At 63.6% G+C, this 23,808-nt stretch overlaps 3 protein-coding genes across 3 annotated transcripts; all 3 read right to left on the bottom strand.

Annotated features, from left to right (window-relative positions):
* Positions 1–660: 660 nt before the first annotated feature.
* Positions 661–5,362, bottom strand: PIGS (phosphatidylinositol glycan anchor biosynthesis class S). Its single transcript, XM_054084996.1, has 12 exons — positions 5,247–5,362; positions 4,442–4,581; positions 4,255–4,366; positions 3,755–3,844; positions 3,503–3,594; positions 3,140–3,338; positions 2,712–2,854; positions 2,496–2,610; positions 2,162–2,307; positions 1,954–2,054; positions 1,403–1,613; positions 661–1,247 (listed from the first exon to the last, which is right to left on the bottom strand). Exons 1-12 carry the CDS (start codon positions 5,287–5,289, stop codon positions 972–974), a joined length of 1,668 nt encoding a protein of 555 aa, XP_053940971.1. The 5' UTR covers positions 5,290–5,362; the 3' UTR covers positions 661–971.
* A 735-nt stretch (positions 5,363–6,097) lies between these two features.
* Positions 6,098–10,427, bottom strand: ALDOC (aldolase, fructose-bisphosphate C). Its single transcript, XM_054085422.1, has 9 exons — positions 10,294–10,427; positions 9,093–9,209; positions 8,793–9,004; positions 8,661–8,715; positions 8,399–8,559; positions 7,824–7,907; positions 7,561–7,735; positions 7,282–7,481; positions 6,098–6,560 (listed from the first exon to the last, which is right to left on the bottom strand). Exons 2-9 carry the CDS (start codon positions 9,202–9,204, stop codon positions 6,465–6,467), a joined length of 1,095 nt encoding a protein of 364 aa, XP_053941397.1. The 5' UTR covers positions 9,205–9,209; positions 10,294–10,427; the 3' UTR covers positions 6,098–6,464.
* A 2,437-nt stretch (positions 10,428–12,864) lies between these two features.
* Positions 12,865–23,097, bottom strand: SPAG5 (sperm associated antigen 5). Its single transcript, XM_054085446.1, has 24 exons — positions 23,059–23,097; positions 22,108–22,209; positions 19,452–21,949; positions 19,177–19,369; positions 18,709–18,828; positions 18,489–18,581; positions 18,235–18,369; positions 17,966–18,085; positions 17,633–17,725; positions 17,305–17,439; positions 17,065–17,158; positions 16,885–16,978; positions 16,684–16,765; positions 16,136–16,269; positions 15,688–15,853; positions 15,333–15,519; positions 14,634–14,705; positions 14,371–14,494; positions 14,011–14,122; positions 13,705–13,785; positions 13,474–13,617; positions 13,259–13,333; positions 13,083–13,163; positions 12,865–12,996 (listed from the first exon to the last, which is right to left on the bottom strand). Exons 1-24 carry the CDS (start codon positions 23,080–23,082, stop codon positions 12,877–12,879), a joined length of 5,079 nt encoding a protein of 1,692 aa, XP_053941421.1. The 5' UTR covers positions 23,083–23,097; the 3' UTR covers positions 12,865–12,876.
* Between the last annotated feature and the right edge of the window lie 711 nt (positions 23,098–23,808).

Raw genomic sequence — 23,808 nt, 5'->3', positions numbered from 1 at the left:
CCCCATCCAACCTGGCCTTGATTGAACACCCCCAGGGATGGGGCAGCCACAGCTTCCCTGGCTAACCTGTTCCCAGGGTCTCCTAACTCTTATAGTGAAGAAATTCCTCCTTAGGTCCAGTCTAAATCTCCCTCTCTGCAGTTTATACGCATATAACTGTAGTTCACACATTCCTGGAAGCTGCTCTGAAGTCTCCCCACAGCTTTCTCCAGGCTGAACAACCCCAACTTCCTCAGCCTGCCCCCTTACAGGAGGTGATTCAGCCCTTGGGTCATCTCCGGGGGCTCCTCTGGACTCTCCAATGCATCCATGCCCTTCCTGTGCTGAGAACTCCAGGTGGGGTCCCACCAGAGAGGAGCAGAGGGGCAGAATCCCCCCCACTCACCCTGCAGGTCCCTCTGCTTTGGATGCTGACCAGGTTATGGGTGGCTTTCTGGGCTGGGAGCTCAGGCGCTGGAGCTGAACCCCACGGAGGTGTAACTGTCCCCACGAGGCTCTGCCCCCACACTCACCACAAGTGACAGATCCCTCTAAAAGCTGTCCCCACACCCCATAAGACAGCAGCCAAACCCCATAAAAGCAGTGGGGGGACGCAGGGGCAGGCAAGCGGGGCCAGGGCCACCCGCACAGGGCAACCAGCAGCACACGGGAGGGTCCACACAGCCGGGGTTGTTCTTTATTTACACAGCAGCTTGATCTGAATACAGTGCAGCGCCCGGGGGGCACCTAAGGAGCACCCTCCCTCCTCTCAGACCTCAGCATCGCTGGGTGGAGGGCTCAGCACCCAGACTGAGAGCATCTGCCATCCCTCAAAGCAGCTGCTCTTCCCACTCGGCACCTTGGCTGAGCTGAGCTGCTGGGCCTGGCTCCAATACCATTCTGGGGCACCTTCTTGGGCCACAGGTCCACGACAATGCACTCCAGGAGGTAGGACAACCCTAGCCCTAAGGCAGGGCACCACGACAACAGGTTCAGTCCATCTTGGTGGGCTCCTTCTTCCGCTGCCTGGCCTCCCGGGCGATCTTGGCCAAGGAGAGGAGAATGGGAACAGCCATGGGCAGGAAGAGAGGGATGTAGATGGCAAATTTCTGGTCATCAGGAAAGTAGAGGAGATGGAGGAGAGATGGGTCAAAGAAGGCCCGCTCCGAGGAAGTGACTGCCTCCTTGCTGGCCTCAAAAGCTGAGTGCAGGTGGCCTGTGGCCAGCTCAGCCATGGCGCTCTGGGCTGCGGCCACTGCTCGATAGACCTGTGAGGGAACACCACCAACGGTCAGTCCCTGGCCAGGGAGGAGACAGAAACAAGCCTGGGGACGTCACCCACACCTCCACACCAGCAAGATCTCATGGTTTGTGCAGGGACAGTGACATCGGGCCCCTCCCCAGCCCAGGACCCCTGCCCTACCTCAGAGGCAACATCATCTTTGATGACAATGTTCCCGATCTTATCCAGCAGCTGGGCCAGCGAGGTCAAGGTGGTGGACACAGTGGCGAGGTTCTCCACAGTGTGGGCCCAGAGCAGGCGGTCCAGCTCCCAGTCAGCCAGTCCTTCGTTCCCTGGGCTCTCCAGCAGGAACTCAGGGGGCAGCTCCTCCCGAGACAACCCAAACAGTAACCTGGGAGCAGAGGGGAAGGTCCCAGCTCACATCATGAGCCTGTGGTCCCTCAAGTGCTCCTCACTCTTCCCCTTCCCTGGTGCATTCAGTCCTGGAAGGGCTCAACCGTGCCTCCTGGACATGGGGCAGGATAAGAGAAGCCTCCCACCTCAGGAGATGGGATACAGGCCACCATCTCTAGCCAGAGAGCAGCACTGGGCAGTGTTCAGCACCTCCAAGGCAACGAAAAGCCACCCTCAGCCTTCCAGAGGCTACAGAGGAGCAAAAGAGCCCGCTCTGACCCCATTGACTTCCAGGAGAGCACACACGGAAACCCAGGGAAGGAAGAGCACATCCTCACCGGAGCTGGCCCAGGAAAACCTCCATCACTCGCACCATGTCCACGTTGATGTGCAGTGGGAAGGAGGTATGGGGGGAAGCAGGGGCTTCAACGTTGTAAATCTGCAGGAGAGCATGTCAGCGCGGCACAGCCGGAGCCCAGGGCTGGCAGGGATGGGGAAGCAGCGCCTTGTCTGAGCATTGCCAGCACCACCAGGGTCCCCCCGTACCATGATGCCACCCCAGCGGGGGCTGTGGAAGGCGTTGGTGCTCACTGGGGCTCCATCCTTGTCCTGGATGTAGAGAGGAGAGTGGGAATGCTCTGGCACGTACAGCAGGAAGTTCAGCACAGGGTAGAGCGAGGCAGCACTGGAGCCTGCAGCAGCACAGAGTCAAAGAACTGCCCTGTCTGGCAGGGACAGGGCGAGGAGACGACCCAGCAGAGCCCAGCCCGGCTCCTCCTTCCACAGCAAACCCTGAGCAAAGCTCCCAAGCAAAACTCAAGTCACCTCACTCCCATCCGAGGCTGGCAGGGAGGGAAGGGGCACAGGACACAGAGCTCACCCAGCCTGGCCTCCACAGGGTTGATGACGTGCGGGAGGCTGTGGGCGCTCAGCAGGAAGCTGGAGGACTCCTTGTCAAAGCGCGGCGTCACTCCAAGGACGGCGTAGTATAGGATCTGCAGGCACACAATAAAGGTGTTGCTGGAAGAGAAGCGTGTCCCAGGGCACCCGAGAAAGCCAGGGCTGGGCTCTCCCCACCAATTCTACCAGCCCTTACCTGCGAGTCAACGGAGAAGTTGGCCACCAAGCTCAGTTTGTCCAGGACAGGCTGCACATAGCGGTTCACGGCATCCTCAATGTCCCACTCCACGGTGTGAGACTTGGGGTCGGGGTTCAGCAGGCTGAAGGTGATCTCGTACCCTGCCGCAGACCCACAGCCAGGGAGCTACAGCCACCACCAAGGCGATGACAGAGTTCCCCAAGAGCAGCAGGACCTGCTTTCCCTTCCACTCCAGCCCTCCCCAACACAGGGTTGGGACCCATGCCCCAACCCACAGCAATTGCTGCACGGATCCTGGCCCAGAGCAACCACCAAGGGCAAAGGGAAGACCCCAGAAGACATTCAGGGATGCTACAGGTACAGCAGGAACAGCATCTCCCCCAGAGCTACCAGGTCTTCCCCAGGTCAGGGACGCACATCCGTACCCAGGCTGGATTTCAAGTGCCGCCCGGCACCAGGGCCAAGCTGGCCGTCAGGCACATGGTCCGAGAAGGCAGTGGTGATGGAGCTGGTCGTGAAGGACATCACCTGTGTGAGCTGCCAGAGGCGGGTGCGGAGGGCGGCCAGGCTCCCCCCAGCCCTTACCAGGGCGCTGCGGTGCTTCCCCACATAGACGCTGATGCCCTGCGGAAGGGGCAGGGGTGAGGGCTGGGAGCAGGGCCAGCTCCTGCCACCATGCTGGAGAACAGCACGGTGTCACCTGCGGCAGCCTGGGATGGATTCCTCCCCCTGGGCACCTCCGAGGGGTGAAGAACACAGAGGCCACCACCAAAGGTGCTGCTCCCTACCTGAGGGAGGAGAGAGGAGGCTTCAGGGACCACATACACTGCTAGAGAGCCCAGCGAGGTGTCCTGCAGTGGATGCAGAGCAGCATCAGCCTCTGCGGAAGACGGAAGTGTGAGCAGGGTTGGGAATTTCACTCCACTCCCCGTCCTACTCTGAGATGCCACAAAACTAAGTCCTCTGCTGAATCAGCCCCCAAAAGAGGAGCCTGCTCCCCACAGAGCTCCCCCAGCCACCACGAGCCCTCGTCCCCACACCTCGTGCAGTAGCCGCAGCCAGAACTGCCTCCTCCCGAGCTGTGGTGCTGCGATAGAACATCTCGTAGCGGGACGTGATGCTGGTTCTCACTGCCAGGGGAGAAAGGCCAAGTGAATCTGCTCAACCCAGCCCCTTCATTGAAGCCTGGTGCTAAGAGGGACAAGGGACAGGCCCACGAGGACACATGCCATGAGGTCCTGTAGGCACCAGTGGAGTGACCCACCATGACTGGTGGCCTCAGCAGAGGCAGGACAGCCCCACGGCACCCAGGGCACTTCCCACCCTCCAAAGGGACAGGAATCAGCCTCTTCCCCGTGGCACCCTGGGGACCCTGCTGCTCAGCAGGGGACAATGCTGATGATCATGGATTTGGGGTGAAAGGGTGACAGTCAGTGACAGCCTCCCAAGCAGAGAAGCTGCTGGCATGCAGGATTCCCAGGGGATGGGCAAGGCCACCAGGAGGGACAGAAGGACAGGGATAGACATGGGGGTCTCTCACAGTTGATAGGAATCTCCATCTCCTGCACATCCCTGAACGGCAGTGGCTTCGGCAGGTCCTTAGGCACCGATCCCGGCGTGAAGATAACGGTGACAGGGACAGCCAGCTGGAACTGAGCAGCGGTGTCAGTCTGGAGCCCAGGCCCCCCTGCCCACTGCCCCGGACCCCCAGGACCCCCGGCGCTCACCGGCAGCCGGCCCAGCTCGTTGATGTCAGCGTAAGGCAGCGCAGCGCGGTAGGTCTCGGTTGTCCTCCACCACAGCGGCAGCCCCAGCACCACAGCAATGGTGGCGAAGGACAGGGCAGCTCGGCGGCCTCGTGCCCGCTCTGTGGGGACAGCGATCAGCACCGCGACCGGGGAGAGGACAGGGGACAGTTCTTGGCACCAGGGAGGGGACAGGGGACAGTGCTTAGCACCGGGGAGGGGACAGGGGACAGCGCTTAGCACTGGGGACAGGAGACTGGGGACAGGGGACAGTGCTGGGTACCAGGGAGGGGACAGGGGACAGTGCTTGGTACCAGGGAGAGGACAGGGGACAGTGCTTAGCACTGGGGAGAGGACAGGGGACTGGGGACAGGGGACAGTGCTGGGTACCAGGGAGGGGACAGGAGACTGGGGACAGGGGACAGTGCTGGGTACCAGGGAGGGGACAGGGGTCCGGGGACGAGGGACAGCGCTCAGCACCAAGACCAGGGTGGGGAGGCGATCGTGGAGGGAACCAGGAACAGGGGAGAGTGCTTAACACTGTGACCAGCGAGGGGACAGGGAACAGGGGACTGGGAATAGCATTCAGCACCGGGACCAGGGAGGGGACTGGGGACAACATGCAGCACTAGGACTGGGAAAAGGACCAGGAACAGGGGTCCAGGGAGGGGACCAGCTCTCAGCACTGGCCCAGGTCCCTGGGGGCGAGGAGGGGACCGGGGACCGCCTTCCCGATCCCGGGGAGGAGCACAGAGCGCGGCTGGAGCACAGCGGGCGGTACCAGTACCTGCTTCATCCGCCGCCTCCGCCGCCGCCGCCATCGCCGCCATCTTCACTTCCGGGACTGGGGCGAGGGGGGCGTGGCCATGGCCGGATCAGCCAATCAGAGCCGCGCACTCGCCGAGACAGCCAATGGGAGCGGGGCCGGAGGGAGGCAGTGCCAATCAGAGCACGGGGCGGGGGAAAGGGGCGGGGACAAACGAGGGGGCGGGTCTTCTCCTCTGCAGTTGGGGGAACTCAGCCCCGCCGGGGGTGTGGGTGGGCTGAGACCGGGCACGGCTCAGTACAGCAGTGAGCGATGCTCAGCGCCCACGGTGAGTGTGGGTGGGCTGACATCAGGCACAACTCATTGCAGCAGTGAGCGATGCTCAGAGCTGCAGTGGGATGGGGCAGCCCAGGATGGCCCCACAGTGGATGTGGGTGGGCTGAGGCCGGACACAGCAGTGACTGATGCTCAGCGCCCATGGAGAGTGTGGGTGGGCTGAGACCAGGCACAGCTCATTGCAGCAGTGAGCGATGCTCAGAGCAGCAGTGGGATGGGGATGGAGCAGCTCAGGATGGCCCCAAAGTGGGTGTGAATGAGCTGAGACCAGGCACAGCTCATTGCAGCAGTGAGCGATGCTCAGAGCAGCAGTGGGATGGGGCAGCCCCGGATGGCCCCACAGTGGATGTGGGTGGGCTGAGGCAGGACATGGCAGTGATTGATGCTCAGTGCCCATGGTGGGTGTAGGTGCGGGACGGCTGAGACCAGACACAGCTCACTGCAGCAGTGAGTGATGCTCCACACTGCAGTGGGATGGGGATGGGGCAGCGCGAGGGTCCCCGGGCGCGAGGGAGGAGGCGGCACAGCGCTGTCTCTACCGTTTATTCGTTGTTAGGCTATTTGGTACACGGGGTGCACACGGCAAACACAACACAGGCGCCCCAAGGGCGGCAGCAACTTGGACTGCGAAGCTACGGCAGAGCAGGGGCACCCCCAGACCTCCCCTCCTGCCCTCCTGACAGCCTGCCCAGAGCCCCCACCACCACAGGGGCACCCAGGGGGGCTCCTTTTGGGGGTCAGAAACCTGCCCCCCTCTCCAACTGTCGTGCAGCGTGGGGCTGGCCGGCGGGGCGCGCTCCCCTCGCCCTCCGCGCGGCGGCTCCCCTGGGTGGCTGGGGTGGAAGCAGGGTGTGAGCGGTGGCAGGGAGGGGGCTGGGGGGGCCGGGGGCGCCCAGCTGGGGCTCAGTACGCGTGGTTGGCCACGTAGAGGGACTGCCCGGCTGCCCCCGAGTCGTCCCCGCTGCCCTCGTACTTGCCCAGTGCTGCCAGCCCGTTCACCTGTGGGGAGAGGAAACAGTCAGTGACCCCCATGGAACACAGCTTTTGGGGGGTCCCATGTTGTGGGGACACGGCCCTTAGTGTCCCCTGTGCCCCTGTAACACTGTGGCCCTTGGCATCCCCACCCCATGGGGACAGAGCCCCCTTGGTGTCCTCCATCTCACCGGGCACAACCCTTGGTGTCCCCCGTCACCTCACGGGACATGGTTTTTAGCATCCCTCGTCCCACAGGGACAGAGACCTCAGTGTCCCATGTCACCCTAGGGAGCATGGCCCATCCCGCAGGGATCTGACCCTTGGCGTCCCCCTTTGCCCTCTGGGGACATGGTTCTCCCTGTCCCCTATCCCACAGGGAGAGTCCCTCAGTGTCCCTTCTACGGGGACCATGGTCTCTGGCATCTCTTGTCCTTCAGGTGACAGCACCTGGTGTGTCCCATCACCCTGGGAGACATGGCCCTCAGCATCCCCAGTCATCACCGCACTCGGCGCCATGGGACGTGGCCCTCAGGACCCATCTCCTGTGAGGACCATCCCCATGGGATGTGGCCCTCAGGACCCATCTCCTGTGAGGACCATCCCCATTGGGATGTGGCCCTCAGGACCCATCTCCTGTGAGGACCACCCCCATGGGATGTGGCCCTCAGGACCCATCTCCTATGAGGACCATCCCCATGGGACGTGGCCCTCAGGACCCCTCTCCTGCAGGGACCACCCCCATCACCTCTGCGCGCTTGACAAACTCCTCGGTGGCGGCGTCAGCGTTGTCCCTCTGCCCACGCCAGGCGTTGAGTGCTGATGCCTGCAGTGCCCGCCCGTAAGAGAAGGTGAGGGCCCACGGCCGCATCAGCGGGCACGTGTTGATGGCGTTGAGGTTGATGGAAGCCTCCTCCTCACTCTGACCCCCAGACAGGAAGGTGACACCTGCAGAGAGTGGGATTACAGCACTGGGGTTCCACAGGGCATCCCCCTCCTGGTCCCCACCATGTCCTGGTGCTGATACCTGGCACGGCCGGGGGCACGGTGCGGCGCAGGGCGGTGACAGTGGCCATGGCGATCTCCTCAGGGCTATACTTGGTGGGGCAGGAGTGCCCAGGGGTCACCATGTTGGGCTTCAGCAGGGTCCCCTCCAGGTAGACGTGGTGGTCACTTAGTGCCTTGTAGACAGCTGCCAGCACCTGGAGAGGACAGGCAGCATGGAGTCCCCTGGCAGAGCGTGGCGCAGCGCAGCACAGTGCCTGCCCCACTGCCCACCTCACCACTCACCTTCTCCGTCACGTACTGGCACCGCTTGAGGTCATGGTCACCATCGGGCAGGATCTCCGGCTCCACGATGGGCACAATGCCGTTCTGCAAACACCAGGCAGATCCCATCATGGGGACATCCCTGGGTATCACCATGGATGGCCCCACGGCAATGTGGGCCGATGCCTGGACCCGGGGAGCGATGCTCAGCCCCGTGGTTCAATGCCCACCCTTGACGGTGAGGCCCATCCTAGTGGGGTGATGCCTGGCCCCATGAGGTGATGCCCAACCTAGGAATGTCAATTCTTGGCTCCATGGAGCAACGCAGATGTTTGGGGGGTGATGCCCAGCCCCATGAAGCAATGCCTGGTCCCATGGGTGATGCCCATCCTATGGGGCAATGCCTGGTCCTGGACGTCAATGCCATCCACGTGCGGTGTTACCTACCCCACAGGTTGATGCCCAGCCCCATGGGGTGATGCCCAGCCATGGGGGCAATGCTAAGCCCCATGGATCAGTGCCCACCCCTTAGGCCAATAGCCATGCTATGGGTCAATCCCCATCCTGTGGGGCGATGCCAGGCCGTGGACATGTACCTGCTGGCAGATGCTGGCATAGCGGGCCAGGACGTTGGCGTTCTCCATGATGGCAAGCGCAGATGGGGTGTTGTCGCTGATCTTCAGCACGCAGCGCCACTTGGCAAAGTCGGCCCCATCCTTCTTGTACTGGGCACAGCGCTCCGACAGCCCATCCAGACCTGCCGGGCAGCACATCAGCCCCAAAACCCACAGCTCCCACCATCCCCATTCACTCATAATTCCAGAATCTTGGAAAACACCTTGAAGATCATCCACCTACCCTGTGTGGTGGTCTCGCCATCCGTCCCAGCCAGTGGCACAACACCTTTGTCCACCTGTGGAGGGGAACGCCGTACTGAGCCCCACCAGCTTCTTCCAAGCACCTCACAAACCCACCAGACCCCACACACACCTTGATGCCCACGACGATGCCCTTGTCCTTGATCATCTGGACGAAGGGAGTGCCATCATCAGCCTTCTGGTACATGGTCTCGTGGAAGAAGATGACACCCCCGATGCATTTCTTCACCCGGCTGTCGGCGCTGAAGAGGATCTGGCGGTACAGCCGGCGGTTCTCCTCCGTGTTCTCCACCCCAATCTGGTTGAGGCGCTTTGCCATGCTCCCTGCGGGCACCCAACACCCCCATCAGCCTCAGGGGGGGGAAAAAAGGGGTGGTGGGCGACAGAAACACCCCCCCCCCAGGATACTGACCTACGGATTCATCGGCGGCCAAGATGCCCTTGCCCGGAGCCACGATGCGGAGGGCGATATCCGACAGCTCCTTCTTCTGCTCGGCCGTCAGCGCGGGGTATTGGTGCGTCATGGTGGCTGCGAGCAGACGGGGCTGAGTCACACACCAGCGGCGTGACCCCCCCCACCCGTCACGTACCCCCCAACCTGCGGGGACCCCCACGGGGCTGGGATTCCCAACCCTATCCGAGAGGATAAGCCGGTGGCTGCCCTCGCTGCCGGACGGGCACAACCTCGTGGAGGATGCTGGGGAGCTCCCAGCCATTTTGCTGCCTGCTCGCCCGCAGCCCAGCCATCTTGAGGGAGAGCAGCTCTGGGGGGGCCTGGGCAGGGATGGGGGGGGCTGGAGGATGGGGGTACCCCGCAGGGAATGTCCTGGGGGGCGAGGGATGGCGATAGTCCAGGGATGGGGATAACTGGGAGGGCAGAAATACGATAGGAATGGGGAAGGAGAGACACTAGGGTTTGGGGTTCCCAGGATTTGGGGTACCCAGGTTTAGGGTACCCATGGGGGGGGATGCTCTGAGTAGAAGGGATGTGGAGGATGGGGATAGCCTGGGGGTGGGGATGCGGGGGGGAGGTGGAAATACCCCAGGAATGGCGCTGCGTGGGGAAGGAGAGAGCCCAGGAGTGGCACAAGCAGAGCAGGGGGTACCCGGGGTTCGGGGTACCCGGAGGGGGATGCTCCGGGTAGGAGGGACGTGGAGGATGGCGGTAGCCTGGGGATAGGGATACAGGCGGTGGAAAGACCCCGGGAATGGCGCTGCTTGGGAAAGGAGGGAGCCCAGGGGGGGCAAACTCCAGGCTGGGGGTACCCGGGGTTCGGAGGAGGGATGCGGGGGGTGGCGATAGCCCGGGAATGGGGATGCTGGGGGGTGGGAATACGCCGGGAACGGCGCTGCCTGAGGAAGGAGAGAGCCCAAGGGCGGCAAAATCGGGGCTGGCGGGATTTGGGGTACCCGAGGTTTGGGGTACCCGAGGTTTGGGGTACCCCGGAGGTGGCGGTACGCTGGGGCCGCTGCCGCCGAGCCGGTGCCGGCCGGGCTGGGGCTGCTCCCTCCTCCCCATCACCCCCTGCCCGAGGGGCCCGGCCCCGGCCCTGCCCGGAGCGCGGCGGGGACGCTGCCCCCCCCCACCCCCTCCCCTCCCCGGTCCCCGTTACCGTGCGGGCGGCGGCGAGGACTGCGGGCTGTGCGCTCCGCTCCCGCGGTAAATGGGGCTGCGCTGCCGCAGAGCTACGTGACCGGCGGGGCGGCACCGGCAGGACCGGCCCCCCCCGGACCCGCCCCCGCCGCCACAGCGCCCCCCCGGCCCGCCGGAGCCGCCCCTGCCGGGATGGGGACCCCCCTGTGCCACCCGGGATGGGGGACACCGGGATGGGGACCCCCCTGTGCCACCCGGGATGGGGGACACCGGGATGGGGACCCTCCTGTGCCACCCGGGATGGGGACACCGGGATGGGGACCCTCCTGTGCCACCCGGGATGGGGACACCGGGATGGGGACCCCCCTGTGCCACTTGGGATGGGGACACCGGGATGGAGACCCCCCTGTGCCACTTGGGATGGGGACAACGGGATGGAGACCCCACCTGTGCACCCAGGATGGGGGACACTGGGATGAGGACCCCCCTGTGCCACCCGGGATGGAGGACACCGGGATGGATACCCCCCTGTGCCACTCGGGATGGGGGACACCAGGATGGAGACCCCCCTGTGCCACTCGGGATGGGGGACACCGGGATGGGGACCCCCCTGTGCCACTCGGGATGGGGGACACCGGGATGGGGACCCCCCTGTGCCACTTGGGATGGGGACACCGGGATGGGGACCCTCCTGTGCCACCCGGGATGGGGGACACCGGGATGGGGACCCCCCTGTGCCACCCGGGATGGGGGACACTGGGATGGGGACCACCCTGTGCCACTCGGGATGGGGGACACCAGGATGGGGACACTGGGATGGGGACCCCCCTGTGCCACCCCGGGATGGGGACACCGCAGTGTCACCTCAGGATGGGGACCCCTCCTGTGCCACCTTGGGGTTGGGGACCACTCTGTGCCACACATCAGCAACCCCAGCTGCTGGGGGGATCCCTCTGTGCCCCCCACCCCGCCATGGACACAGCTGAGTCACCCATGTGACAAGCACGGACACCCCCCCACACCATGCCACCCAGACACCCCTCTGTGCCCCAACTCAGGCAGGGACACAGCTGAGTCACCCCTGTCATAGGCAGGGACCCCCATGCCACCTAGACACCCCTCTATGCCACCCCAAGCCTGGGGATCCCCCTGTGCCGCCACCCAGGCAGGGACCCCGCTGAGTCCCCCCCCTCCCAGGCAGGGACCCCTATGCCAGCCAGACACCCCACTGTGCCACAAGTGCTACTGGGGACCCCTCTGTGCCCCCCACCCAGGCAGGGACCCTACTGAGTCACTGTTACACAGTTGGGGACCCCTCTGTGTCACCCCCACTGCTGTGCCGGGGATCCCTGCTCCATCACCTCCACTTGCAGGACTCAGATCAAGACGGGGGCTCCCCCAGGACACCAGTGCCCCCCCAAAGCCACCTGCCCCCACCGCGGGGACAATGGCAGTGCCCCTGCTCACCCCACGGCCAGCAGCCAGCGTGCCTCCTGCTGAATCCCTGCCATAAAAGGAGGGCTCAGCCACCCCGTGGGGCCTCATCCAGGGACGGAGCGCATCTCCCTCTGCACCCCAGAGCCTGGGGGGGCCCCCCCCTGCCAGCCCCACACCTCAGGGGGCTGCATCCACACCCCTCTGGCAGCAGGGAGGGAGCTGATGCCATGGAGCAGCGAGTGCTGCATCCCCGTGAGCCACCCAACGCATCCGTAAACTGAGGCACAACCCAAAACACCTCTAATTTTGCGGCTGTGGGGGTAAATTAAGGTGCCAGCACCCCGGGTGTTGCGGCACCCTCACCGTGCGGGGCTGCAGGGTGGTGGCAGAGGGCAGGGGAAGGTGATTCCCCCCTCCCAGCAGGAGAAACAGGCCATTAAAAACCAGAACACTTGTTTGAACGCTGCTATTTTGGGCTATGCCAGGGGGGAAGGGAAGCGTTACGTGGTCCTCACAACAAGCAGGGAGCATCCTTGGGGTCAGGAACACCGGGGAAGCAGATCCCACAGGAGATGCCCTGGCAGGGAAAGGAGGAGGGAGGCTGGGAGTGGGGGGGGACCCCAAGGGAGCCCCCCCGCTGTGCGGTAGCTGGCAGAGCTCCCGGTGCTTGCTGCGACGCAGGGGATGCTGCGAGTGGGAGGGCAAACAGCCCCACGCAACAGGCGTGTGGGGCGAAGGATCTGTCCTCCGGTCCCCTCACAGCAGGGAGAAGCGGCAAGAGGGGGGCACAGAGGGAATCTAGGGCAGGAGGAGGAGCTGGGGGGGCCCCAGGGAGGGAAGCTGGGTTAGCCTGGGCATGCACTGGCTGCTGCCGGGGCCGCGGGGTGGGAAGGCTGGGGAACGCAGCTCCTCCGTGAGAGCAAAGCCAGCGGAGGGGGGAGCGTGGCCCCCCACACCAAGGAGAGCAGGAGGGAGCCGTGGGCACAGCCCTGAGGCAGAGCGGGCACAGCCCTGCCACGGGGACAGAGCAGGCACAGCCGAGCAGGCTGGACGAGTTTTCACCACCCAGGGCACCAGGAGCTTCCTGCATCCACACACGAGGCAGGGTGAAAACCAATAAAAGTTTTATTGAATAAATAATTACAACATTAAGAACAGGAAGGTTTCATGCTACAGGCTGCAGCGGCTCAGCAGCTTCCTTGGTGCCCGGCTTCAGGCTCAAGTACCGCAGCAGGCTGGGGAACTCCTGGCAGACCACTGCCACGTCAGGGACCGCTGACAGGACCTGGGGACAGCAGTTAGGGACAGGGTTTGGGATGAAGGATTGTGTTCTTCACGGCAAGGGTGAGAGCGATGAACCCCAGACCTCACCTCTTTCATCTTCTCCTGCATCTCCTCATGGGTCCTCAGCATCTTCTGGGCGTGACAGAGCCTCAGCTCCAGCTCTCGGACCTGCGGTGGGAGATGCCTTTTAGGAGCCTGCCTCAAAACTGTGCAGGAGGGAGAAGGAACTGAGACCAGGGCAGCCCCCCTGGGGCTTCCTGTACCTGCTCCAGGTATTTATCAGAGAGCAGAAGATTCTCATCCTCTTTCTCTAGGAGCAGCAACCGCAGTTTGTCCACCTGCAAGACAAGCAGGCTCACTGTGGGATGAGAGCCCTGGGGTGGGGGGTCCCCCCTGCCGGTTGCCTGCTCTAGGAGCAAGGGCTGCAGAGGTCCCTGTCCACAGAGGGGTGGTGGCCCCAGTAGCCCCCTGGCCTCACCTCCTGCCGCAGCAGGACGCGCTCCTGAACATAGGCAGCATCCACCTTGGGCTGCTGCCCTCGCATTTCCTCCCACAGCACCTTGGCTTCTGTCTCCGCACGCTGCAGTGAGCGTTTCAGCTGGGACATCTCTCCCTTCAGCCTCTGCAGCGGAAAAGGAGTTTCTGAGAGGGGTCCTGCAACGAGCACCCCCCAAAGCCGTGCAAGCTTGGCCCAGCCTCTGTTACACACCGTGACTTCCCCACTCTTGTCGATGAGTTGCAGCATCTTCTCTTCCTGCTGTTTCAACACATTCTGCAGCTCCTTCTCATTCTGCAAGTGGAGGAAGCAGCAGTGTCAGGCAGTGCCCGGCCCCGGCCGCCCCCAGCACCCCAGAGGGGAGCAGGTTTTCTCATGTTTGAGGTCAGATGAGCCAGGAACACCCACGGGGCATCACTAGAACCGGTCACCCAGATTTCTCAAATGTCCTAGATCAGCGCCGTCCCAGTTTGGCTCTGCCCTGGGGTGAGTGCTGGCCCACTTCTGGCACCCACTTACCTCTTGCTTGGCCCTCAATGCCTTGTTCAGCTTGGCGATGTTGGCAGCCTGGGCATCAATCTTCTCCTGACTCTCGGTGGTCACAGTCTCCAGCTGGAGCTGCAGGTCAGAGCTGGGAGAGGACAGAGGTGCTGAGCATGTGGGAATCGCAGCCAAACACCCCTTCCTGGGCATCCCACAAGCTCTGTGGTGAGTGAGGCCAACCCACCGGCCCAGACAACTGGGAAAAGCCCTTCTAGTGATGGCAGCAAAGAGCTGGAGTGAAAGGAGTCAGATCCAACAGGCTGCCTACGGGAGATACCAGGCCCAGGAGAGCGGTACCCATGCCTGGCCCTCCATGGGAGCTGCTGCTGAACTCACATCTCTGTCTGCAGCGCCTTGAACTCGCTCTGCTCCAGCTCCTGGATGCGGGTGCTCAGCATGGAGAGGTCAGAGACCACAGCTCGCAGCTCCTTCACGCTCTCCAGCAGACCTTCCTCGGGTTCTGTGCACAGGGCAGTGGCTCATGAGTAGCACGCAGGGCACAAAAGAGCCAAGCAGGGAGGCAGGGCTGCTTGTCCCCCTTGTGCTGGCAGCCCTGCAGCTTTGGAGCAGCGTCCAGGGCAGGGGGACAGCACTAGTACCTGTTGGCTTTGGCGCAGAGACAGGTTTGTCCTTGGTAAATGCACTCCCAACTCTGACAGCATCATCAGCATCTGTGGGAGGAGAGGGCAGAGGTGCCGTGCCCAGCCCTGCACACACAGAGCTCACCCACCCGCCATCTGCCACAGGGGAGCTCGGAGAAGACCCCAGCCACTCGCGATGGCCGAGACCTCACCCATGACTGCCACAAGGCAAGACGGGAATCTCCAGGCAAGTGCACGGTGATCTTTCTCACCCAGTACCAGTGCACATGCCCAGTTTACAATCACAGAATGGTTTGGGTTGGAAGGGACCTCAAAGCCCAGTTCCAACCTCTGCCATGGGCAGGGACACCTCCCACTGGATCCAGTCACTTCAAGCCCCATCCAACCTGGTCTTGAACACTCCCAGGGATGGGGCAGCCACAGCTTCTCTGGGAAACCTGGGCCAGGGCCTCCCCACCCTCACAGGGAAACGTTTCTGCCTTAGATGTCATATCAATTTCCACTCTTTCAGCTGAAAAATGTTCCCCCTTGTCCTATATCCCTGCACTCCCTGATTAAGAGCCCCTCCTCAGCTTTCCTGGAGTCCTTTTCAGTGCTAGAAGCTGCTCTAAGGTCTCCCAGAGCCTTCTCTTCTCCGCACAGGACAGAGTGATCCCCATACAGAGACACCCCGCCAGCCAGTGGGTGCCAGCTCACCTTTCCTTGACACCGCTTTCAGGACGCTGCCCACAAAGGAGCTCCCAGCATGGTACGGGGTGCGGGATGCCGGTGTGCGGCAGGCGGGGGTCCAGACACGGCGAGGTGTCTGCCAGCAGGGTGTCCGCCAGCCTGGCGTCCGCGGAGCTGGGGTCCAGGTTCTGCTTCTTGATGGGGCATCATCATCCTTCAGAGGGAAGGGAAACAGTCTCAGAGCACAGCATCAATGCATGGATTGTGACACCTCTGTGCTGCCCCAGTGAGCTCAGAGGTCTTGAGGCCATGCCAGGGAAAGCCATGGGGGTCTGAGACATTCCCTCACCCCCACTCTTTGTCTCCAGGGCAAGGTTCCTACCTCCTCTTGTAGAGCAGCCCTGAGACAATCCGCAAGCTCTTGCAGCCGCATCTTGCTTTCAGCAATGTCCGAAAAGCACCAGGAGACTTTGTCCCTCTTGAGCTGTAAATTCTGGAGCTCAGCCTTGGTGCTCTCCAGCTCCTGGCTGAGGGCAGCCTGCTCTTCCCTGTGGGACAGCATCACTCTCAGTGGGAGCAGCATTCCCCCTCCGCACCATGGGATAGGGACGTTCCCCATGTTCCTGCCTTTCACCATGACCTGAGGGGTGCAAACCCCACAGCTTTAGGCAGCTTCCCCCAAGAAAGGAGCTGCTGGGCTTCCCCACACGCTTGGGCAGCCACACTTGGCTGGAGCAGCAGTGCCAAGAGATGTTCCCCACACCCCCCAGCAAGGACTCGATTCCCCAAAACAGAGGGGTTCAAGCAGAGATTGTGAGCAGAGTCGGTACCGCAGGCGCTGGTGGGAGTCCATCAGCTCCTCGTGCTGCAGGCTGAGCTCCTGTAGGGTGGCCTGCGTGGACTTGAGCTTGGCCTCCACCTCCAGCAGCTGCGTGCGGCACATACGGTTCTCCTGGTCAAGGAACTGCAAAGCGGGTGGGGGGAAACAGCCATGAGCACCCAATCGAAGACCCAAGAGGTGCTTTGGGACTCCCAGCACAGTCCCTCCCACGCCTCAGGGCGCTGTTTCCAATTACAGGCAGTTTTTCCCCTAATAGGACAACCCCTGGAGCCCAGCAGTTTAGCAGGACTAGGACAGGCTGGGGGACGGGCACCATGCCTGCAGCTAGGGAATTATCTCTGAGAGCTGTTGTCTCCACCCTTCCCAGGAATCACTACTGAGCAGGATAGAGAGCAGCGCTACGTGCAGGATGTCAACAGCCCTCGCCCCACCACAGGAGGGCTAATCCCACTTCTGGCTGGCCGCCAGCATTGCCACGAGGCCATGCCAGGGGCCAGCAGCGCGTGACGATGCGGGCAAGGTCAGAGAAGCTCCTACCTCTCGGCACTCGGTTGCCTCCCGCAGCTCCTGGCACAGCCCTTTGCACTCTCGCTGCAGGGAATCCCTCTCCCACACCAGCCTGGGGGGACAGGATAGGGTCAGGGGGTGCTGTGTTTTGGGGGCAAGGGGTGACAAGAGGGGCTATTGGGGAGGGGTAGAGGGGGAGCAACAACATCCTGCCCCAGCACTCAGACCCACCGAGCCATCTCCTCACACTGCTGCTTGTTTTCCTGCTGCAGCGCATCCCGCTCCTGCTCCACACTGGCCAGATTCGTCATCAGAGAGCTCAGATCTGAGACAGGCAGAGCCATCAGTGCCAGGGATGATGGGGACAGCAGGGACAGGGGCAGTTCCAGTCACCGACATCACCCCCCTTACCTGTGCTGAGGCGTGAGTTGGCTACCGTCAGCTGCTCCAGCTGAGACTCTGCATCCTGCAGGGCCACCGAGGCCTCCTCCAGCTGGCAGGACATCTGCAGAGACACGGTGCCCTCTGGGCTTGCTTTGGGGTGCTCTTCCCCGTGGGGTGTACCCACAACAAGGGGTGCCCCAAGTCACTCCATGCCTGGGGCCAGCTGAGGAGCATCCCAGCCACTCCCAGCACGAAGCAACCCCCTACCTTCTCCTTGGCTTGAAGAACTTGGTCTGCTCGCTCCCTCATGGCATCCCGCTCCTCCAGGCAGCTCTGCAGCTTGCCAGGCACGCTCTCCAGGACATTCCGGCACCGCGACACCAGGGCCCTCACCTGCTCCCTCTGCAAGGAGACACGGTGCCAGGCAGAGCTGAGAACGGCACAGCCATGCCAGTTTGGTGGCTCTGCCTGGGGACAGTCCTGGCAGCCAGGCTGGCCATGCACCCAGCGCACAAAGCACTCCAAGATGGAGCCAAGTGGCCCCAGCCTGGTTTACACCAGGAGGGAGGCAAAGGGCTGAGCCCACCACCCTCACCTCTGCATCCAGGGCTCTCCTTTCCTCCTCCAGTTTTTCAAAGGTGACATCTATGAACTCCCTGAAGGGCTGAGCCTCAGCAGCCAGGGTTGCCTGAGAGGAAGGAGATGGGTCAGTGCTGCTGCAGTGAGAATCACAATCAATGGCCACGGAGGGAGACAAGCGCCAGCCTCGAGGCCAGATCTGCAGCAGCTTCCCAGCACCAGCACCAAGAAACCTTTGATGGACCCAGCCCATCACAGACCACTGCTCAGAGCGTCACCCAAGCCCAGCACATGGGACGCCTTTCCAGTTCCCCCAGGGAGAAGGCAGCTGGAGGTGCTTGCCCGGTACCTGCTGGTTGATGGCATCCACCAGTAGCACGGCCAGCTCTCGCTGGGAGGCCAGGCTCTGGTCACGGGCACAGATCTGGGCACTGGCGTGCACACGGAAGGCCTCCAGGAAGCGATCGCTCTGCCAAGGCAAGGATGCTGCTCCAGACATGGTGTCACATGAGGAACAACTCCCAGGAGCCATCTCCACATGTTCAGGACATAGACTGAGCCAAAAACCCATCCAGTTGCTCCTGGCAGCACAGGAGAGCCTGCTCCAATGCTCCCTACCTCTTCCTTGGCTTGGTGGGCTTCATCTGCTCGCTGCCTCATGGCATCCCGCTCCTCCAGGCAGCTCCGTAGCTTGCCGGGCACGCTCGCCAGCACGGCCCGGCACCGTGACACCAAGGCCTTCGCCTGCGCCTGCTGCGAGGAGAGACAGCGTCAGGAGGCACTGGCTATAGCCAACAGCTGCCCTGTGTGCCAGCAGTGTTGGTGTCTCCCCAAACCCAGGGGAAAGGGTGCCCAGCTGTGCCCAGACTCACCTCCTGGTCAAGGGCTCCCTGCTCCTCCTGCAAGCTCTGAAATGCAGCATCCACGAGGCCCCGAAATAGGAGGCACTGCCTGCTCCAGGCGTCCTGGGGAAGGGACAGGGGCACCAGCAATCAGACAGCACTCCCAAAGCTGGCGCAGGCAGTGCCAGGCACACACATGCCCTGCCCAGCTGAGACCGGGCACACTCATCACACGCCAGCCCAGACGCACCGTCCCCGCAGCAGCCAGCTCCAGCTCCCGCTGCAGGTCCTGCTCTGCTCCTCGCTGCCGCTGCAGAGCCTCTGTTTTCCTCCGCAGCTCAAGGTAGAGGTTGTGGTAGATCTCTTCCTCCTAAGGGCATTCCAGCAGAGCAGAGGGGGCTTCATATCAACCCCGCTCCACCCTGGGGTCCAGCGAGAGCTGAGACACCTCCCATCCCCTTTCCCCACGTGTACTAGGGACATTGCCCAAGGGATTCAAATCCAGCCAACTCAGCAGGTCAAACCGGGTGCAATAACACGGCTGGAGCAGCACCCGGGCGCGTGATGCCGCGCTGCGCTGCAGCAGCTCTGCTTTACTTCCACTCCACCGCGCTGCAGTCCAGCCCGAGTCATCACCCCACCGGCAGCACGAGGGCACCGCCACAGCACCGAGGCTGCGAGGAATGGGGTGGGATTGCCCCAGTGAGAAAACTCTTACCCCTTTGGGGTGGGTGATGTCTGTCTGCGTGAGCGCATCCCTCTGCTCAGCCGGCCCCACGCCGGGCAGCAGCCGCTGGCTCTCCTGCCAGCCGCGCAGCTGGAGCGAGAGCGCTTCGATGATGATGAGGGTGCTCTCCAGCCGTGCCTCCAGCTCTGCCCGTGGCAGGGACTTCAGCTGCTCCCGAGGACAGCTGGGGACAGAGAGAGGGCTTGGGGCAGGGACAGCCCACAGGTACCACAGCCCCATCGTGGGGGGGACGTCCCCAAACTTACTGCCAGAGCAGGGAGTCCGTTTCGGCAGCAATGTCCTTGGCAAAGGGGCGGCCATCCGAGGAGATGTTCATGCTCATCTCCCGCAGGTCCCGTGGTGTCATGAATGTGCCAGTGACCATGGTGGCCACGGGGGTGACGCTGGTACCCGCAGATGCTGTGGCCACGGGAGTGACGCTGGTGCCCACGGCCGCCGTGGCCACGGGGGTGACGCTGGTGCCTGCAGATGCTGTGGCCATGGGGCTGACGCTGGTGCCCGCGGCCGCCGTGGCCACGGGGGTGACGCTGGTGCCCGCGGCCGCCGTGGCCACGGGGGTGACGCTGGTGCCCGCGGCCGCCGTGGCCACGGGGGTGACGCTGGTGCCCGCGGCCGCCGTGGCCACGGGGGTGACGCTGGTGCCCGCGGCCGCCGTGGCCACGGGGGTGACGCTGGTCATAGGCAAGGGCAGGCTGTGACGCAGGGAATCCAGCAGGGAGGAGGTGTTGAGGCTCTTCTCCAGCCACATCAGTGGCAACATCCAGGACACGGCACCCAGGGCCACCCCAGGCAATGGGACAGGGGTGGCCGCCACTTCTGACTCTGCATGCTCTGACCTGCTTGCCCTGGTTGGAGGGGAGCTGGGGGGACGCTGCTCTAGGGGGTCAGGGGCTGGGGTCTCGGTCCCCTCAGGGGTGTCTTGACAAGGTGAGGGACTCACACTCCCAACTCCAGCTGAGGGCTCGGTGGCCACGGGGCTGCAGGAGAGGTCGATGGGCACTGCTCGCCACCCATGGAAGGGAGCTTCCTGCGGGGTGGAGCTGGTGCCAGGGAGGCCAGGGGTGCAGGGGGCAAAAGGGGTGTTGCCCAGGGAATTCGGGGTGCCAGGCACTGAAATGATGATGTCAGGAGGCCCTGGTATGGTCCTGCCAGGGGCCTCTGGGGTACGGAACCCCAGGACAGGGCTGCACAGGGGGGCTGATGTGGACATTCCAGAGGGCTCAGAGATGCTGGACCCTGGGACAGGGCTGCATGGCGGGGTTGGCACGGTGCTGCTGCGGGGTTCAGAAGGGCAGGGCCCCAGGATGGAGCTGCACAAAGGGACTGGCACAGCAATTCCGGCAGCCTCCAGGGTGCTGGACCCTGGGATGAGGCTGCACTGGGGGGCTGGCACGGTGCTGCTGGGGGATTCTGGGGTGCTGGGCTCCATGATGGAGCTACACATTGGGGCTGCCATGGTGCTGCTGGGGGGGTCCAGCGTGCTGGCCTCTGGGATGGGGCTACACAGGGGGGCTGGTGTGGTGATTCCAGGGGGCTTTGGGATACCAGGCTCTGGGATGGAGCTACACAGAAGGGCTGATGTGGTGATTCCAGGGGGCTCTGGGGTGCTGAGTCCCAAGATGGAGCTACACAGGGGGACCAGCACAGTGCTGCTGGGGGGCTCTAGAGTGCTGGGCTCTGGGATGGGGCTGCACAGGGGAGCTGGCACGGCGATTTTCGGGGGCTCTGAGGTGCTGAGTCCTGGCATGGAGCTACACAGGAGGGCTGGCATGGTACTGCTGGGGGACTCTGGGCTGCTGGGCCCCACGATGGGGCTTGGCACAGTGCTGCTGGGGGACTTTGGGCTGCTGGGCCCCACAATGGGGCTTGGCACGGTGCTTCTGGGGGGCTCTGGGGTGCTGGGCCCCACGATGGGGCTTGGCACGGTGCTGCTGGGGGGCTTTGGGCTGCTGGGCCCCACAATGGGGCTTGGCACGGTGCTGCTGGGGGACTCTGGGGTGCTGGGCCCCACGATGGAGCTTGGCACAGTGCTGCTGGGGGGCTCTGGGGTGCTGGGCCCCACGATGGAGCTTGGCACGGTGCTGCTGGGGGGCTCTGGGGTGCTGGGCCCCATGATGGGGCTTGGCACAGTGCTGCTGGGGTGCTCTGGGGTGCTGGGCCCCACGATGGAGCTTGGCACAGTGCTGCTGGGGGGCTCTGGGGTGCTGGGCCCCACGATGGGGCTTGCCACAGTGCTGCTGGGGGGCTCTGGGCTGTAGGACTCTAGGACAGGGCTGTTCAGGGGGGCCAGTGCGGTGCTGCTGGGGGTCTCTGGAGCACTCAACATGAGGGTGGGATCCCTGGAGGACTCTGAAGCACTGAATACCAGGGAGGAATCTCTGGGAGATTCTGGAGCACTGGACACCAGGGTTGGACCCCTGGCAGACTCTGAGGTGTTGTGCTCCAGGGCAGGAGTCCCAGGGAGCTCTGGGATGGTGCTGCTGAGGAGCCCCAGGCCATCAGACCCCAGCGTTGGATTCCTGGGAAGCTCAGGAGCACCAGGCTTTAGGGTGGGATTCCCAGGGGTAGGAGTCTCAGGAAGCTCTGAGATGGTGTCACTGGGGGGCCCTGGGGTGTAAGGCATTGAGGCGGTGCTGCTGGGGGGGAGGAGAGCATTTCTGAGGGGTCCCAGGGCACAAGGCAGTGGGGTGATGCGGCTGGGAGGCCCCCGGGTACAGGACACTGGGGTGGCGCAGTCATCATCCTGCAGGATATTTGAGGAGGTGGGGGGGTCAGGGTTGGCCTGTCCTTCCCCCCCCATTTCCCCCAGTCTCTCCAGTAGACGTAGCTGCCCCCTCTTCCATCCTGGTACCCACCCCAGTTCTTGTGCACCCCACCAGTCCCTCCTGTTCCCCCACTCACCTTGAGGCGCAGGCGGCGCAGCAGTGGGGTGAGGCTGGTTCGCTCGGTGCTGGGCTGCAGCTGCAGCTCCTGCAGGGGGGTGCGCCGGGGCCGCTTCTGTGCCTGGGGGAGGAATTGGGGGTCACCAGCAGCACTTTCCCCTCCATACACACACACACAGCACAAGCACCTGCTGCACTGCACCCACCACCACCGGCAACCCCATACGATCAGGGTCACCCCCAGGAGCCCCCACACACACCTTCACACACACACCCCGGGGCTCCCCCCATCGCCCAAACTGGAACCCCCCCCACCTTCAAGACCCTTCCCAGTGCCCAAACTGAGACCCCCCGACTTTCAGGGTTCTTCCTACCGAGACTCCCAACCTTCAGGGCTGTCCCCTCCTCCCAAAACGGGACGCACACACCCCCATCTTCAGGGTTCTTCTTACCCGGTCCCCCCCACCTTCAAGGCCCTCCCCACCGCCCAAATTGGGACCCCCCCCACTTTCAGGGCTCTTCCTACGGGGCACCCCATTTTCAGGGCTCTTCCCCCACCACCCTATATCCCCCCCACCTTCAGGGTTCCCCCACCGTCCAAACCGGGACCCCCCCCACCTTCAGGGCTCCCTCCCCCGCCCCCCCGAGACCCCTCCCCCCTTCAGGGCTCCCTCCCCCGCCCCCCCGAAACCCCCCCCCCACCTTCAGGGCTCCCTCCCCCGCCCCCCCGAGACCCCTCCCCCCCTTCAGGGCTCCCTCCCCCGCCCCCCCGAGACCCCTCCCCCCCTTCAGGGCTCCCTCCCCCGCCCCCCCGAGACCCCTCCCCCCCGTCAGGGCTCTTCCTACCAGGACTCTCGGCCTGCCAAGCTCTCCCCATGGCCTCACTGCGACCCCCTCCACCTTGAGCTCTCCCCTGCCTCCCCACCGGGACGCCCCAACCGGAGCCCCGGAGGCTCCGTGCCACACTCACGGCGGGGGTGCGGGGGGCCTGCATGGCTCCGGTTTCGGTTCGGGTCCCAGTCCCGATCTCAGCCCTCACTCCTCGCGCGCCGCCGCCCGTTTGAAACCCACGCCGAGCGCCGATTGGCTGCGCCGCGCAGGGCGTTAGGGGCGGGGCTACAGGCGGTGGGCGGGGCTTTGTGGGGCTTGCAGCGACATTACGTATAGAGAGTGGGCGTGGTTTCCTGTGCGAGTAGGCGTGGTTTAGAAGTGAGTGGGCGTAGTCTCAAGCATGCTAGCATTTTCGAATGGGCGCGGTTTCCTGCGGAATGGGCGTGGTCTAGTGGATAGGCGTGGTGTTGGTGTACGTGATGTCTGTGGTGGGTGGGCGTGGTATGTTGCGTGGGCGTGGTTTTTATGGTGATGTGGCAGTGAGTGGGTGTGGCTGGTTTTGGCGTGGTTTACGCTGAGTGGGCGTGGCTTAATACGAGGCCCCGCCACTTCCCGTGCCGCCCCAGAGGCACCGGGCCAGAGCCCAGCTGTCCCCGGGCCTCCTCGGGGCCTGTCCCGGTGGAACCAGCCCTGCACAGCCCCGGTTCAGGAGCAAGGGATCGCTGGGTTGGAAAGAGGAACTTTGGGATCATGGAGTCCAACCGTACCTGTGCACTGCCAAACTATCCCGTGTCAGGGGGGTGGAACTGGATGATCTTTAAGGTCCCTCCCAACCCAAACTACTCTATGATTCTTTGACCCCTGAGCACCTCATCTGCCCATCTTTTAA

This window comes from Cuculus canorus, chromosome 20 (assembly GCF_017976375.1).
Source record: "Cuculus canorus isolate bCucCan1 chromosome 20, bCucCan1.pri, whole genome shotgun sequence".
Taxonomy (NCBI): Eukaryota; Metazoa; Chordata; class Aves; order Cuculiformes; family Cuculidae; genus Cuculus; species Cuculus canorus.
Note: the sequence above shows the minus strand (reverse complement) of the source record. Positions and strands in the feature narration are given on the sequence as shown.

Bases quoted from the DNA above. Each gene is read 5' to 3' on its own strand.
- PIGS (XM_054084996.1), bottom strand. From the start codon at position 5,289: ATGGCGGCGATGGCGGCGGCGGCGGAGGCGGCGGATGAAGCAG. The intron at 3,595-3,754 runs GTGTGGGGACGA...CGTCTTCCGCAG, and splicing joins GGCTGCGGCTACTGCACGAG to AGGCTGATGCTGCTCTGCAT. The intron at 3,339-3,502 runs GTAGGGAGCAGC...CCCCTTCCGCAG, and splicing joins CCTCCTCTCTCCTCCCTCAG to GGCATCAGCGTCTATGTGGG.
- ALDOC (XM_054085422.1), bottom strand. From the start codon at position 9,204: ATGACGCACCAATACCCCGCGCTGACGGCCGAGCAGAAGAAGGAGCTG. The intron at 9,005-9,092 runs GTCAGTATCCTG...GGGTGCCCGCAG, and splicing joins GGCCGCCGATGAATCCGTAG to GGAGCATGGCAAAGCGCCTC. The intron at 7,482-7,560 runs GTATCAGCACCA...CACTCTCTGCAG, and splicing joins CGTGCCCCCGGCCGTGCCAG to GTGTCACCTTCCTGTCTGGG.
- SPAG5 (XM_054085446.1), bottom strand. From the start codon at position 23,082: ATGCAGGCCCCCCGCACCCCCGCC. The intron at 22,210-23,058 runs GTGAGTGTGGCA...TTCCTCCCCCAG, and splicing joins AGGCCCCCCGCACCCCCGCC to GCACAGAAGCGGCCCCGGCG. The intron at 19,370-19,451 runs GTAAGTTTGGGG...CTCTGTCCCCAG, and splicing joins ACGGACTCCCTGCTCTGGCA to CTGTCCTCGGGAGCAGCTGA.